At 44.5% G+C, this 17,279-nt stretch overlaps 2 protein-coding genes across 29 annotated transcripts in view; one reads left to right on the forward strand and one right to left on the reverse strand.

Moving 5' to 3' along the window:
- Positions 1-12,826, forward strand: part of Wdr76 (WD repeat domain 76) — a 34,742-nt gene extending 21,916 nt beyond the window's left edge. For all 11 annotated transcript variants that reach the window (XM_006234876.3, XM_006234874.4, XM_006234875.4 and 8 more), the window contains 5 exons: positions 1,161-1,316; positions 4,178-4,392; positions 6,046-6,198; positions 8,146-8,199; positions 10,571-12,826. In XM_006234876.3, the coding sequence (XP_006234938.1) occupies positions 1,161-1,316; positions 4,178-4,392; positions 6,046-6,198; positions 8,146-8,199; positions 10,571-10,832 (840 nt within the window). In that variant the 3' untranslated portion in view covers positions 10,833-12,826. The remainder of the gene's footprint in view (positions 1-1,160; positions 1,317-4,177; positions 4,393-6,045; positions 6,199-8,145; positions 8,200-10,570) is intronic.
- Positions 12,827-13,396: 570 nt separating this feature from the next.
- Frmd5 (FERM domain containing 5) overlaps positions 13,397-17,279 on the reverse strand; it is a 271,323-nt gene continuing 267,440 nt past the window's right edge. For 12 of the 18 annotated variants that reach the window (XM_008762214.4, XM_039106827.2, XM_039106826.2 and 9 more), the window contains one exon: positions 13,397-17,152. In XM_008762214.4, coding sequence (XP_008760436.2) covers positions 16,575-17,152 — 578 coding nt within the window. In that variant the 3' untranslated portion in view covers positions 13,397-16,574. The remainder of the gene's footprint in view (positions 17,153-17,279) is intronic. The other 6 variants (XM_008762212.4, XM_039106834.2, XM_008762213.4 and 3 more) reach the window with 3 other exon arrangements.

Here is a 17,279-nt window from a genome sequence, read left to right on the forward strand (position 1 = left end):
ATGTGTATGTATGAACGGGCTGGATAGTGCCTCAGCCGTTAAGAGTTCTTACTGCTCTTCCAGAGGACTCAGGCTCTATTCCCAGCATCCACATGGCAGCTCACAACATCTGTAACTCCAGTTCCAGGGATCCAGTACCTTCAGACTTTCCCTTGTACCAGATACATCAACACGCACATAGGCTTTCAGGAGTCTTTTTCATCCCAGAGCTCCCAGCATGCTAGGCAAATACTCGACCAACTGAACAGCACTTATTTCCGCTTATGCCAAGTAACTTTTAAAATTCAAACTCATGAGTCTAGAATTGCTTTTGATATTACATATATAAGAGAATATACCCATTTTTATTGATTTGCTTCCCAAATTACTAAAATAATTTTCTGACTTCATTAAAATGGAGGGGTTGGGGATGAAGCTCAGTTAGTAGGATGCTTGCTTAACTAACATGTAGTTCTTGGATGTCCTGGGACTTGCTGTGTTGACCAGACCAGTCTGGCCTTGAGGTGGTGTGTCGCCATATTGCTAGGACTAGCTTTAACAGTCCCCCTTCCCACCAGTCAGCTCAAGTGATCCTCTTTTCTCAGCCGTCTGCTGTCAGAAGCAGTGTATTGATTGATTGATTGATTGATTGATTGATTGATTGATTGGCTGTTATGAGGAAACTAGTTGAACATGTGGAGTTAATATGACCCAGTATTTTTAAACTGATTATTTGGAAGCAAAGAATTTCAGTACAAAGTTGTTGGTTCTAGTCCTGTAAGATGCTCAGAGGTTAAAGATGCTTGCCTAGTGAACTCACATGCTTGCCTAGTGAACTCACATGCTTGCCTAGTGAACTCACATGCTTGACTCCAGAACTCAACATGGTGGAAGGAGAGAACCAACTCCTCAAGGTGTCCTCCGACCTACACGTGTGCATCGTGGCATCTCTGTGGGCATGTTGTTGTACACACACACACACACACACACACACACACACACACACACACACACACACACACACAGATGTTTTCCAAAGGTTACTGGTGTTGCTTGTCTGTGAATGTAATGAGAGTAAGTCCCGACTGTCATTCCAATATAAATCCTTTAATGACAGCAAGACAGCAACCATAACTACCTTTCCTAGTTGTGTCTTTCCCTCACCTCCAACTCTCTTCCAGACCCAGCAGAGTGAAGATGGGGCGTATGCCTTCTGTCCTCACAGCCAGCCTGTTAGCTGCCTTTCCTTCTCACCCACCAACCCAGCCCACCTACTGTCCCTGAGCTATGACGGCACTGTGCGCTGTGGCGATTTTTCCACGGCTGTGTTTGAAGAGGTGAGTGCTAATGGATTTGCGACCTGACGTCAGATGACATTCTGGATTGTTGATACATGCCACAGAGTGACTCCTGTGTCAGCCTTGTTGAGAGAAGTGTGTCACTTTAGATCAAGTCTCATACCGTCCATTATCAGTTGTGTGACCTTCATAAGTTCCCTAACTTCCGTGCCTACTTTCCTCAGCTATGAAATGGTATAGTCATAGTATCTTCCTTATAGAGTTGTCATGAAAACTAAATTGGACTAGTAGGAATAGGTAAACTATTCTTTTTGTTTGTTTTTTTTTTTCTTGAAGTAGGGTCTGACAAGAAGCCCAGGCTGGCCTTGAACTGATTGGTGATCCTCCAGTCTCTGTCCCACATGTCTGGGACTATAGTATGGGCACATGCCACCATATTCTTGTTATATGATCATTTTATTTGTGAAAAACCTTTTGAGTAAGAGTGCTGCTCCATTTCTAGGCTTAAGCTTTGTGCATATTCATTTTGTGCTGGAGACTGCATCCAGCTAAGATACGCTAGATACAAGATCTACTGTTGAGCCTAACCCCATTTTTAAAGAAATCGCATATATTCTCGCTGGTCTGGAATTCCTTACATGGTCGAGAATCATCTTGAACTTTTAATCCCATCGCCTCCATCTCCCAAGTTCTCTATGTAGGTGCCCACCACAGTGACTGGTTTACGCTGTGCATTCCGGTAAACACTGTCCCACCTGAGTGACGCTCCCACCTCGGCCCTCCCAGCACAGTTCTAACACACATGCTGAAGAGATTAACTCAGTTGTTTTGACCTGGCAAAGTAAAAATTGACTCGGATATTAGTGATATTAATTTTTTTGTCAAGAAACATTTACCAAAGGGGTTTGATTTTTTGACCATCTCTTAAGGATAAGGCCTTTTCCTGGGCTGTTCAACCCATGCTAGGACGATGGAGCATATGCTGTTTGAGAGTGTTTGGAGGTTTTAGCTCAGTGATCGTATGCTTGCCTAACATGCATACGGCCCTGTGTTTGATTCCCAACATGGCAGAAAAGGAGAAAAAGAAGGAACAGTGGAGGAATCCAGGCGCTTAGACTTCTTTTTGAGACAGGTTCTTTTTTTGTAGTCCTGGCTGCCCTGGAATTTACTGTGTGGACTATACGGGTCTTGAACTCACAGAGATTCAAGGCCTGCCTCCCTGAGTGCTGGGATTCAAACCTCGCAGTAGATATTTTTAAAAGACAGTTCACTCAGTGAACTGAGAGAGATGGCTCAGTGGTTAAGAGCACTGATTGCTCTTCCTGAGTTCAAATTTCAGCAACCACATGGTGGCTCACAACCATCTGTAATGAGATCTGATGCCCTCTTCTGGTGGGTCTGAAGTCAGCAACAGTGTACAATTATATAGCTGTTAAATAAATAAATCTTAAAAAGAAGAAAAGAAAAAGACAGTACACGTATAAAAGTGCTTGTTGTGGGGCTGGGGATTTAGCTCAGTGGTAGAGCGCTTACCTAAGAAGCGCAAGGCCCGGGGTTCGGTCCACAGCTCCGAAAAAAAGAACCAAAAAAAAAAAAAAAAAGAGTGCTTGTTGTATGACCATGAAGACCTGAGTTCAATCCCCAGGACCCACATAAAAATTGGTATGCAGGGGAGAGATGGCTCAGTGGTCGCTGGCTGCTGTTCCAGAGGACCCAGTACCTACACAGTGGCTCTTAAACATCTTACCTCTACTTCCTGGAGATTGGGTGCCATCTTCTGTATGCATGCATTGGACACCAGGCATACATGTGGCGTTCATAAGTCCATCCAAGCAAAATACTTATAGACAGAAAACTAATAAATCTTTTTTTTTTTTTTTTTTTTTTTTGGTTCTTTTTTTCGTCCTGGAACTCACTATGTAGCACCATACTGTCCTCACTCAGAGATCCATCTGCTTCTGTCTCCCAAGTGAGGTGTGAGCCACCGTGCCCAGCTCTGAAAGTGGAACGATTTGATGCAGCTTTATTAACTGAGGAACTTTAATCTGCGCCAGCGGTGGAGCTCAGTTGGTAGATCAGGCACAAGGCCTCGGTTCCATCGTCAGTGCCATGTCGATTGGTACAGTGGCATATGCTTGTGTCCTAGCAGCTCAAGGACCTCAGTTGTCTGTCTTGAGTTTGAGGCCAGCCTAGGCTATGAGGGACCATCTTTCAAAAACAACAACAAAAGAATTTTAATGTTTGTTTTTCTGTCAACAACAGTTACAACTGAACATCTAGTCATATATCTTCGCCTTCCCTTGGATGCAAAACTACTTCTCAAATGTAATTTAGTTCTATCGAATTCACAGTCAGTTCTTTTTCTGCTAAGTTTCATGGAGTAGATTTGGGACTGAGGGTGTGGCCGTGGCGTGGGTTGCCGTTTGATACAGGCAAGCCTCAGTTTTCATTTTGCTTTGTATTCCCTGTGTAGATGATAGACGGTAAATGACATCATTTGGTAAAGTGTTCCATAACTCCCTTACTAGGGATGTGAACATTGGTTTTCTCTAAAAGAATGTTTTCTATAATCCCAGCACTTGGGAAGAGAATGTAGGAGGATCAGGAGTTCAAGGCCAGCTTAGGCTACTTGTAGAGGTGTGAGGACAACTTTGGGGAGTCTGTCGTCCTGTCCCGGTTTCCAGATAGAGTCTTTCTGCCTGTGTTATTGTGCTGGCACACCAGGCTGCCTGCCTGGCCTCCTCTCCATCTACTGCCATAGTAGGGGTGCCATGTTGGGGGTACAGAAGTGTGCCCTTGTCTTTTTCTGTGGGTTCCAGGGATTGGATTCAGATCGTCAGTTTGTGTGGTGATCCACCTCCCTAGGCCCAGTGTTTTAAGGACCACTGCCTCTCCCGTAGGTGTACAGGAACGAGAGAAATAGCCTGTCCTCCTTTGACTTCTTGGACGATGCCTCTACTCTGCTAGTGGGACACTGGAGTGGACATTTGTCACTGGTGGATAGAAGGACACCTGGGACTTCTTACGAGAAGTTTATAAATTCGTCTTTGGAAAAAATCAGAACTGTTCATGTCCACCCGTTATCCAGACAGTATTTTATCACGGCAGGATTGAGGTATGCTTGTTTTCTTCCTGGTTTGTCCCTTTGTGTGTTTTGAGATAAGGTCCCCCCTTTTTGTCCCAGTCTGTTTTGAAATCTACTAATCTCCTGCCTCACCTTCTCAAGGATTATGGGTTTGTGACCAGGCAAGGCTTGAGAGATATGCTCTGCAGGCAATGTTAGGATTTAATCCTTCTCATGTCACAAGTACATGGCTTATTTCATAGACCTTGGCTGGCTTTCTCTGTCTCTGTGTCTCTCTGTCTCTCCTTTTTCTTGAGACTGGCCTGGAAATCAGAGATGTGCCTCTGCCTTCTGAGTGTTGGGATTATGAGCATACCTCTTGACCCCCATCTGACTTTTGTGCCATACAGTAGCAGATAAATTTCTTATTCACATTGATAGAAATGTTTTGAGTGTAATTGCTTTTTAAAGGAATTCTTTTGGTTTAATAAACAGAAACTGTTGGAGAAGCATACATCTGTCCCTTCACGTCTGTCCCTCCACACATATCTCTTCACACCTGTCCCTACACACCTGTCCCTACACACCTGTCCCTACACACCTGTCCCTACACACATACCTCTTCACACCTGTCCCTTCACACCTGTCCCTACACACCTGTCCCTACACACCTGTCCCTACACACATATCTCTTCACACCTGTCCCTACACACCTGTCCCTACACACCTGTCCCTACACACCTGTCCCTACACACCTGTCCCTACACACATATCTCTTCACACCTGTCCCTTCACATCTGTCCCTTCACGTCTGTCCCTCCACACATATCTCTTCACACCTGTCCCTTCACACCTGTCCCTACACACCTGTCCCTACACACCTGTCCCTACACACATATCTCTTCACACCTGTCCCTTCACACCTGTCCCTTCACGTCTGTCCCTCCACACATATCTCTTCACACCTGTCCCTTCACACCTGTCCCTACACACCTGTTCCTACACACCTGTCCCTACACACCTGTCCCTACACACCTGTCCCTACACACATATCTCTTCACACCTGTCCCTTCACATCTGTCCCTTCACGTCTGTCCCTCCACACATATCTCTTCACACCTGTCCCTTCACATCTGTTCCTTCATGTCTGTCCCTTTGCCACTGCATGTGTTTACTTCTACTTTTATGAGAAGAAAACTTATAATAAACAGAAAAATTGTTGTGACCTATAACTTGGCTCGTGTTACTTTGTTTCTTGGAGATACTGAAAAACCAATAGAAACTAATCTCTGTGCCTGGCAGGAACATGGACTTCTTTCTGTACCTTGGAATTTTTCCTTTTATTCATTTTTCTATACCATTCACTGTCTGAAAAGTTATAGATTAGAGGGTTTTGTCTTAAATGTTCTTTTTTTTTTTTTAAGATTTATTTATTAAACATAAGTACACTGTAGCTGCCTTCAGACACACAGGAAGAGGGCACCAGATCTCATTGCAGATGGTGTGAGCCACCATGTGGTTGCTGGGATTTGAACTCAGGATCACGGGAAGAACAGTCAGTGCTCTTAACCAACCACTGAGCCATCTCTCCAGCCGTCTTAAATGTTCTCAGTGTAACAGGATTCTGCATGTCTAACTTGGGCTTAGCTCCACTTTATGGGCTCGCTACATGGGCTGTGCTGATAAATTCTCTTCCTGTCCCAGGGACGTTCATGTTTATGATGTCAGGTGCCTGAAGTCCGGGAAAAGCCAGCCTTTGATCTCCCTGACTGAGCACTCTAAGAGCATCGCCTCTGCGTACTTCTCCCCCGTTACTGGTAACCGAGTGGTGACCACATGTGCTGACTGTAAGCTCAGGTAAGCAAAGGAGACCAGAACCTGTGTCCAAGGAAATCTCAAGTTCAGAGACTGCAACTATGGTGTGTGTAGAGTAGAGTTATGTTTACTGCGGTTGCTATGGAATCATCATTAGTGTTACATACAGTATCACAGTCTCTTTCTCCCTTGTGCTCCCTTGCCCTATCTCCCGATGTCTCAGTGTATTTTAGGTTGGCCTTGAACTTGTGATCCTGCTGCTTTGGCCTCCTGAGTACCGGGATTATAGATGTGTTCTGGATCTACCTTAATAGTGTGTTAAATGGAAATGGGCAAGCCGTTCAGGCATGTGGAAAACAGTAAAAAATGATGCATCTGCCTAAGCTAGTAATAGGTGTTGTTTTAGGTTTTAGCTTTGGTACTTTTCTATAGCAACCTCCCCAAAACTGATTTAAATCAGTTGAACTTAGAAACAAAAATAATGTCAAGTTAAAGAAACACGAAGAGGGGCTGGGGATTTAGCTCAGTGGTAGAGCGCTTACCTAGGAAGCGCATGGCCCTGGGTTCGGTCCCCAGCTCCGAAAAAAAGAACCAAAAAAAAAAAAAAAAGAAACCCGAAGAGGCTTTCGTAGTCCCAGTTTCTTGACAGCCCAGAAAAAATGTGTGAAGATACTTAATGCACCTATACGGGAAGACAATTCTGTTCTCTCCAAGATTACTTACTCTTGTTTGAAATTTGCAAGCTCTTTAAGAGTTGGAATTCTTCTCTTCATCAAGTATCTACTGAGTGTATCCCTGGGTCAGGCTCAAGAGTGGTGAACACATGGCCTTCGGGTGTCCAGCTGGTGTCCAGCAAAGAGAGTGAGCATTCCCAGGACATGGAGCCAGAGTTCATCATGAGGGCATAGCAGCCCACACCCCCTTCTACTCACACAGGCTTTACCCTTTCTGTTCATTTATACTCCAGAGTTTATCTTCCTGTATTATATTAACCTCCAGTAATTAAGCAATAATCAAACCAGGCAAGCTCTCATGCCAGGAGATCAATTGTTCTGTGTCAGCTGGGCGAGGAGGGGACATGAGATACAGACAATGGCTTCTTTCTACCCTGACCTACCCAGCAGAGGATTCTGGGTCCCTCCACTTGCCTGCTGGCCATCACTATCAGACTGTCACAGAGTCAGAGAGTCAGAGGAAGACTGATCTTTGTACATACATGCACTCGGAGCGTTTGTGCTTTTCCTTCCATGGCCCTTATGTATGTTAGACCAGTTTGTCTCAGTCAGGGTTTCTATTCCTGCACAAACATCATGACCAAGAAGCAAGGTGGGGAGGAAAGGGTTTACTCAGCTTACACTTCCACATTGCTGTTCATCACCAAAGGAAGTCAGCACAGGAACTCAAGCAGGTCAGGAAGCAGGAGCTGATGCAGAGACCATGGAGGGATGTTATTTACTGGCTTGCTTATTCGTGAATATGAATATGGTTTTATTGCAAGACTGTCCTCGTACATGCTAAGCTAGTGTGGCAGTACCTACTGTAATTACAGTTCTCAGGAGGCCATGGAGGAATCGACAGTTCTAGGCGTACACAGTGAGATACCTTTTTAGGGGGTCTCGGGGAGCAGAGTTTCTCTGTCTAGTCCTGGAACTTACTCTGTAGACCAGGCTGGCCTTGAACTCAGAGATCTGAGTGCCTCTGTCTCCCAAGTTCTGGGATTTTAAGTGATAGTGTTTAGATATTTCCACCCTAAGCTTATGATACAGCCTGAATTTTACAGTAGTCGACTATGTACTTAACTGTTAAAGATGGCATCAGAGGTTAGAGTCTGATCCCATATAAAGTAACAATTCTATTCCTTCTGTGAACCATAACAATTCTATTCCTTCTGTGAACCATAGGTATCTTAATTAAACACACTTACACTATTTCAGAAAAACTTGAGAATCTAAGTAACATGACTAATTGTCTTCAACGTTTATTTTGCAGGGTCTTTGACAGCAGCTCCTTATCTTCCCAGTTTCCTCTCGTCAGCACCATCAGGTAGGCCTCCATGCACAGAATTCCTAAGACCCTGGATGGCTGTGAGTCGCAGCAGTGCATAGAAGGCACACGTTAGGCCTATGGCTGTCAATGGGAAGCTATAGTCCTGGATTTGTGCTGCGCCGTGAGCTGATTCCTGTCCTGTCAGGGGAGCTCTTCTGGTCTCAGGGGCCCGACTCCTGGTCTCATGTGCTCTCTGAGGGACTGACTGTTCAGTCAAAGCTCAGAACTTTATTGTACTTGAGTTATACTGCGTTCCTTATTCAGGAAGACTACGACTTCTTGATGTGCCTGTTTATTCTGGGCTTCTGTGGCCTCCTTACCTTTTGGCCTTGTGTTTCTGGTCGCCTTCTTGAACCTACTACTTTATGGGACTTCATTTCACACTCATGCGTCTCTCTAGTCGTTGTTTTACCATTTTTACAGTTGGGGTTATACATGTAGTGGCTTTGTTAGCGTCAGTTTTCAGAGGCTGCATTTTAAGCATATTTTTTCCTTTTTCATAACTTTTGCCCATTCTTTTTATTTTTCAAACGTTATGTTTTAGTTTATCAGTTTCTACTAAAAACGAGTTATTATTTCACACAAATAACTAGCTTTCCCTGACGTTATTTTAAATTAGCTGAAATTCCTGCATGACTTCTTTACACTGATTTCTGAGTGCAAATGTTCAAAATCAAGGCACAGTACCCCCTCCCCCTATCTTATTGTAAACAGACAAACTCATTTAAAATCTGAGGGTTTTTTTTTCTGTTCAGTTTTTTTGAATGCTGTGCTATTTCTTGAGATTTTAAATTTTACACTTTATTTTATCATTTATTTATTTGGTTTTTCAAGACAGGGTTTCCCTGTGAATCCCTTGACTGTCTTGGAACTCACCCCGTAGACTAGGTTGGCCTTGAATTCAGAGATCAGCCTACCTCTGCCTCTTGAGTGCTTGGATTAGAGGCATGTACCACCACCAACTGGTTACATTTTAGTCTTTATTACTGTGCGTGTACAGGCGGGTTTGCGCATGTGATGGCACATGTGTAGGTTAGAATGGCTTTCAGGAGTGGGTTTTCCTTGCCATCATGTGTCCTGGGGACTGAGGTCCGACTGTCAGGTTGAAGCATCTGGAGTCAGTGTCAGGTTCTCGTTATGTTTTTTTCGATATTATTTTTGTCTATTTAGGGTCTTTTAAGTTTTGGTATGAATCTTAAGATTTCTGTTTCTATTTCTGAAAAAAAAAAAAAAAGATGGCATTGTGATTGCATTGAATTCGTAGATTCCCTTGGGTAGTATGAATATTTTAACATTAAGTTTTAAGCCATAAACACAGGATGCCTTTGTTCAATGTAAGTGGTGAGAGGCCATCCTTACCTTATTCTGATCCCAGAGGGAAAGGTTTCAGTCTTCATCAATCTGATGCCTTGTGGGCTTCTCACATGTATAGTCTTCATTGTATTGGGCTTGTCTCTCTGTCCCAGTTTGTTGAGTGACTGCATCATGAAGGGATGTTAGATTTCGTCAGACTCCCTTCCAGCATCTGCTGTGGTGTTCGGGCACATGGCATATTGTACTGGGTATGTTGTTATGGTGGGTCAGTCTTGTCTCCACTTGACCACAGTGTATAGTTCTTTAGTATGCTGTGAATTTGGTTTGCTAATATTTTTTTATTTTTTTTTTCTATTGTTGTTGTTTTGGTTTTTTTGAAGAAGAGTCTCTTTATTCTAGGTTGGCCTGGAGCTTGCTTATTACCTGAGGAGGACCTTGAACTGAGAAGGTGGACGCAGGAAGATTGAGAGTTCAAGGTCCTCCTCAGGTAAAAAGCAAGTTCCCTGGCTTTGATTGGCTTTGACTCCCAGGACTGCATAAACTGGTGAAGTGTGTAGTATATGCATGTAATCTCCTTACCTGGGAGTCGGAGGCAGGGGGATCAGAAGTTTACACAGTGAGTTCAGGGTCAGCTTGGGCTACGTATGACCCTGGCTTCAAAAAGAAAATCTTTTGTTTATAAAACTCTTTTTAGACTTATTTACATGTATGAGTCTTTTGCCTATGAATGTGTACCATGAGTGTGCCTGATGCCTGCTGAAGAGGGCCTCATGGAGCTGGAGTTATGGATGGCTGTAAGTCATCATATGGGTTCTGGGAACCAAACCAGTCAGTGTTCTTGACTACTGAGCCATCTCTCCAGGCCCAGAGGAAGGTACCATTGCCATAGGCTGAGAGTCACTGCCCTCTGAGCACACACGGAAGGCTAGAAGACATAGCAGGCATCGGCAGTTGTTTCTGCACTGGCCTTTGCTTTTTAACCTTCTCGCTATGCTATTTTGAATTATTTAACAGGTAAAAGTAAACACTATTTTGCTCTTGTTTTTCCCACTAGGCACAACACTATCACTGGGAGGTGGCTAACAAGGTTCCAAGCTGTGTGGGACCCTAAACAAGAAGATTGCTTCACAGTTGGTAGCATGGCCCACCCACGGCGGGTAGAAGTCTTCCATGAGACGGGGAAGAACGTGCATTCTTTTGGGGGAGAGTGTCTTGTATCTGTGTGTTCCCTCAGTGTTATGCACCCTACACGATATATTCTAGCTGGAGGTAATTGCAGTGGGAGGTTACATGTTTTTATGCACCAAGAAACCTGAGTTATGGGGTAGGGTCAACAAACTGTTCCAATTGCTCTGTAGCTAAGGAACCTAGAGACTTGTTGGACTCAACTTCGTGCATCTGTCTGGTCATGTGGCATACTTAGTAAATAGAGCATTGCTTTCCCAGGGAGACCTCCATGCAGAATGTGCTAAGATGTTCCAGTGCACTTGTCCGCTTCCAGCACTTCTAATTAGGCTGTACTTTTCAAAATTCTAACATTCTAAAGCTTTCAGTGGTCATTATTAACCTTTTGTGGCATAATGAGACCATTTTGATGCAATAGTAATCTGTAGATCTGTGATTTACTTAGTTTGGGGTAAATATTTATTTCTCAACACTGGACTAGGTCCTAAAAGGTCATCTAATTATGAAACATTATTGAACTGCAGAGACTGTCCCATGTTTGACAAGTATTCTGCTGACTCATACCCCACCTTTGAAACTTAAATGGTTGTTTTGCTTTGTTCTTGAGACTGGATCTTGCTATGTACCCGAGGTTAGCTTTGAACTTAGTCCTTCTGCCTCACTTTTCCAAGTGCTAGGACTGTAGGTATGTATTACATGCCCAGCCAGAACTTAGTTTCATAAGCTAAGAGCTGTTTTTGAGTCCTTGTATCTCAGTTCAGTGTTACTTGAAATCCCAGAATAGTCACTGGAGAACAGATGGCTTCTATGACTCGGGCCCACTTGGAGCTCTGTCCTCTGCCTCTGGGTAGCTCCTGAAATGGCCCGGGACAGCACTGTGTTTTAACTCACACCATTATCTAGGGAATAACTGTACAGACTGCGCTCCAGACAAGGGGCTTGTAGCTTTTCATGTGAAATTAGTAACCCCAGTGTAGTGACAATTCTGTCACTTTTAATCCCACAATACAGGGCTGCTTCAGATAGTTCACAGCAACTGACTATGATTTGCCTCGTGCTCTAACAGGGGCGTGATTTGTGCCAGCTGCAGACAGTTTCTGCAACTGTGTTAAGTATGGAACTCTGGGAACTTCTCAGAGGGTGTATAACTGCTAGGGCCCCGGTAGACAGGGTGGGGTGGTTGGTGGTCATTCAGGGGCATTGGTTGTGATTTATTAGCACTCATGCTCAAAGAAGCAAAAGGAAAGAAATTAAATTCCGGGACCCCCCCTCCCATTTCTTTCCTTCCCACCTCTAGCCTTTCTCTCTCACCTAGTGTTGGGAGGTCAAGGGTGGGGGATGGATAAAGGGTGGCAAAGAGAACCCACAGAGTAGTAAAGACCAGCTGCAGTCCTAAGGTGGAATAAAAAAAAATTGAGCCCCGAGTGTTGGGTGCCACTTCTATCTGGTCTAATTTTTTCCCTTTTGTTTCTTCTTTGATCACAACAAACAATAACCAACCAACCCTCCTGAACAGCCAATAACCACTAACCATCCCTTGTGGGGCCCTCACATTTATACACCCTCTGAAAAGTTCCCAGAGTTCCAAACTTCACACAATCGCAGAAACTGTCTGCAGCCGGCAAAACCACGCCTCTGCTAGAGCAGGAGGCAAATCGTAGTCAGCTGCTGTGGGTGGTCTGAAGCAGCCCACATCCCACACCCAGGATTGAAAGAACATATTCTTATATTTCTGTGTTGTCTTTAAAGAAACCAAAAACGATAGAATTCTTATCTACTCTAGCACTTGAGTAGAGGCAGGAGAATCAGGAGTTCAAGGCCAATGTGGCTCACCTTCCCTTTCCCCAAATTAATAAAGCACACAAAGTAAAATTACAATATTTTTATTTTTTAGAGGGCTTTAAAATAAAAGTGAGCTTCATATGTATATATGTATATATGATATATGTTTAAATATATTTTGCTGAATCAGTAGCTTGGTATCACAGTGTATTCAACATTTTCCCATTATTTGCCAAAGTTACTACTGAAGGACTTATAAATACCTTAAGCAGTATGTTTGGATTGTAAAGGGGAATACTCAATTGTACGTCAGAGAAATAAAGTGATACGAATTTTCGTTGAATAATGTCTTTGAGAAATCTTTATGACCCAAATTGGACCCCCAGCACCTACATGGTGGCTCACAACCATGTGTGACTCCAGTTCTCAGGGATGCAGTGCCACCTTCTGGCCTCTGCAGGTATTACAGTACACGTGGTATACAGGCATACTTGGCACGGGTTCTACTCGTAACACATAACGTTAACACAAAGGTCGAAATCTAAGAGTTTAGTGTGGTGGCACAGGATTTTAATCCTATCAATTGGGCAGATCTCCGAGTTCAAGGCCAGTTTGGTCTACCTAGTGAATTCCAGGCCAGCCAGTGAGAGCTCATCGAAAAACAAAAAGTGTTCTTATTATGTGTTTCTGATGCATGTGTGTGTTGCCTAGGAAGTCGGAGAAGGTTGTCAGATGCCCTGGAACTCGGTTCTAGCCAGTTTCGAGCCACCATGTGGGTGCTGGGATCTGAACCTGGGTTCTCTCCAAGTACTGAGCCATCCTTCTGTTCATTTATTGGTAACTCAGTGAGACCAGTTACGATGTTTTTTGTTTTGTCTGTTTGTTTGTTTGTTTTTTAAAAAAAGACCCATTCTTTTACGGTATTTAAATATTTATTGAATTTAAAAATAATCTTCATGGCACCAATGATTTATGCTAACTACACACTACATATGTAGAAAAAAGTACATTGCTTTGAAGGAAAAATGTAACTTAAGATTTGGCACACGAAAGGTTAACAGCCGTATACTTTTAAATGAAACTAAGAAATTCACATTTGTAGGTAGTTTATCCTCTACTGCTTAAAGGTGCAGTCCACTATTCTGTAGGTATTTCCTCTGATCAATGATGCTATGCACATCTGCTTTTCTACAGCGAGATCAACTAATTCTGAGAGGAAAGAAGAGACATAGAACACAGCAAAACCAGACTGAAAACTGAAACTTTTTTTATGATGGGAAAAATACTAAAAAACACTAGTCACCACTAAAGGGGGTTTGTTACTGAACTATTGAAAACCATTTGGAAACCAAATCGAAGGAAGCCTTTTCTGTCCTTATTTTCTGGGCTGAGCCTTGGGGGCCGGGACGACCTGAAGGTTCCGGGTCAGATGGTGGAAATCGCACGGATCGCAGCACTGTTAGGACTCTAGACACAAGAAACACACCAGGCAGTGGCAGGCTGCCTCTCTCTCGAGGCTGTGAAAGGTCAGAGGCAAGGCTACCACTCACTGCATAGATGCTGTGTTCTACAAACTGAGGTAGGAGCACCACACTAGAAGGCAATCTACTATGTTGCATAAGAATAGAATTCCCCGTTCACACCAGCCCTGTTTCCCAGTAGCCTTTGCCATCAGGCCTGTGCTAGGTAAACCTTTGCTATGCAGTTGACAAGTGGCAGTGGCTCATTGCTTTAAGTGATCCCTGGTCTTTACTAGGATTCCCCTCCGTTTGTCTTGTTATGTGGTAAATGTTTTAGACCTCATACAAATTGTTGCTGGTACAGAAACGATCGGAAATGATCGATAGGCCTGGATCCATCCTTAGCAACACTGCTGTTCACAGTGGCAGTACTTGATCTTGGTATTGGATGACATCACTGCTGGCTGGCTCTTGGAGCACCCTGCAAAGCCCCCATTAGGAAACACTTCTGGGTATCTTACACAAAACAACGATCGAAGCTGGCCCTGTGTGGGTTACGGTTTGTGGACAGGTGGGCACCGGTCTCTCCGCATACTGCAGTTTTAGGTGTATTTTTGGGAAGTGGGAGGCTGGTGATCTGAGACAACCTCTCGTGTATCTCAGGGTGGCCTTAACTTATTATGTGACTGAGGATGACTTTGAACTTCTAATCCTCCTGCCGCCTCTCTGCTGAATTCTGGGACCACGGGTCTACGCTACCACACCTGGCTTTGTGTATTGTTAGCAGTCAGATCCAGGGCCTTAGACATGCTAAAAGTACTTTCCCTCTGAGCTATCCTCAGCCTGAGGCTTTTCTCACATGTTCGTGGAACAAGCCGTGTTCTCGGAATGATGCGTGCATTTTCAGGAGCGAGCTAGGGTGGCAGGGCATGGTCCACAAAGTCAAAATTTTATTAAAAGAAGTTTGTTGACCTCTGGTCTAGATAAGGATGTCATCCACCTTGAAATTATGTAAACGCCCTCCCAGCATCTTCAGAACCCTGTGGTTGGTGTTTTTGTGGTTGCTTTGTTGGGGTTTTTGGTTACTGTTGTTCTTAATGGCTGTCATATTAATAAAGTGGACATGGTTCTACCCCAGGCAACAAAATAAGAAGAGCTCAGATACTCTACAGCCCAGTCTGTCCTGCATCTGAGGCTGTTCTGCTCCACTGTTCTCTGGTCCCTGGAGATACCCCTTGACTGTCCTTTATATGAGTGAGTCCTCGGGCCTCAGATGATTAGCAGTCTCCCTGAGATGAAAACAAGCTCTTGTGTTATCGGTGGTAAGAGGTGTAGAGGCCTGGGGACTGCTGCTCATCTTAGTGTGTGCGTGTGTATGTGCGCGTGTCCTTGTCTGTGTGTGTGTGTGTGTGTGCGTGTGTGTGTGCATGTGCGTGCGTGCATTCCTATGCTGCTGTGAGCATCGATAAGTGCTCCTTGACCTTGTTTGCAGGAGCAGATGTTGACCACAGTAAGTGTTGGTCTCTGCCACGGTCAAATTCTGTGGCCTTTAGGCATTGATTAGAGATTCTGCTCAGTTTTCCTGGTCCCTTCCAATGCTGCTGCTCCTTCCCGATGCCTTCCTCAGATCTGTTTCTCTCTTGCATCTTTTAATTCATAAAGTAAAAACAAAATATGAATAGATAGGAAAATAACATTTTGCTGTTAAAATAGAGCTTGAAATAGTATTTTTTTTGGGAGGGAGGGGCACTCCCGCAGCTCCAAAGGCTCTTGGGTGCTCAGCACCTGGTAACTACACCGTTGGGACGTTTCTGACAGCACATCCTGGCACCACTTTAACACCCAGAAGCACTAGAAGTCTTGAGCTTCTTCAGGAAAAAAAAACAAACAAAAAACAAAAAACATTAAACCCATTAAATAAAACTCAACTGTCCACTAGGCTCTAGTCTAAGGGCACAGACTTACCCACCCCTGCTGCTGCTGCTGCTGTAGAGGAAGTCCCTTCAGACGCCCACTCTGCTCAGATTTGAAAAAACAAGAGAAGAAAATCCGACTCAGACTATCGCAAGAAGCAACTTTCTATTTAACCATTCCACACAGTTTACTTTGTTAAGCCTTTCTGTCTGGCAAGGAAGCCAGTCCTGCCTGTCCTTAGCTCTGGCCTCTCCTGCTGGGTCTCCCGGAACCCACTGGCACCAGTGAGAAAACTGCAGGGTGCAGAGGACAACGGTCCGAGTCTTCAGCTAGTGTCCCATCTACTGGGTGACACTACTGCAAAATCAGTATAGTAAAATAAATGACTTTTATTTGGATACTTTCAAAATAATACACATCTATGAAAAATTAACGTTCAAACCCCAAAATTATCCTGCATATTGAAGGATGAGAAACATTTGCGTTGCTGAGCCATTTTTTGGAAGAGCCTCTGAAGAAATTGAATGTTCCCAGTTTACAGAGCATTAGCCTATATCCCTTTCTTCTGGGAAACAACCCTCCTAGGCTGCAGTGGACTTTGAGTCATGAGAGGACTTGGTGTGGGTGCCGATGGTTCCGCGATGGGTCCCATTGCTGGGAATGGGGAGCCGGGTTCCTTGGTCCACCTGGCTAGTTATTGGGAGGAGTCATGCCTTCTCAGGTGTCAATGAGCAGGCTCACCACTGAGCGGATTTTGCAGGCAAACCATCGCCTGAGGGGACAAAAGTATTGATAGTGGAATTGTTCAAACTCAGGGGTCTGGCGGATATCTCGGAAAAAAGCAACGTCAAGGTCAGACTCAGTAAGGATGATCAGGAGGAGGAGCAAAACAAAGAGGAGTCCCACGGTCACAAGGAGCAAACGGAGGACACTTAAAACAAACTTATTCACCTGTTCTTGCTCTGACCCGCCGTGCCCCTGACACAGGGCCCTCAGCTCTCCTCCCAGGGCCTCCGCCTCTGTGGAAGTAGGGGTGCTGGTCTCTGACTCCTTCTCCTCCTCAATGCTACACGTGGCTCCATTGATCTGCCGGGAGAGCAGCATCAGCTCCAGGCTGTGCTCGGCTACAGGGGTGGGCAGCACACTGTCTGCAGGGCTGTAGGCCTCATCTGCTATCACAGCTACACGTTCATTGCTGTCTGCCCGGCTGCTTCTCACGTGAGGCAAGAAGGTGTCCCCATGGGAAGAGGACCGCACTGGTGTGGAATGGGCACTGTCTCGTAGGGACTCCAGGCCTGGAAAGGCAAAAGGCACAGGAATTAGCTTTCAAGGTCACAAGATACTTCCTATGCAATGGCGTCCGTTCTGTTCCTTGGGTGCCTCTGTATGCTTTGCTTCACAGCAGCAGTAGCTGTGGACTCC

Source organism: Rattus norvegicus, chromosome 3 (assembly GCF_036323735.1).
Source record: "Rattus norvegicus strain BN/NHsdMcwi chromosome 3, GRCr8, whole genome shotgun sequence".
NCBI classification, from domain to species: Eukaryota; Metazoa; Chordata; class Mammalia; order Rodentia; family Muridae; genus Rattus; species Rattus norvegicus.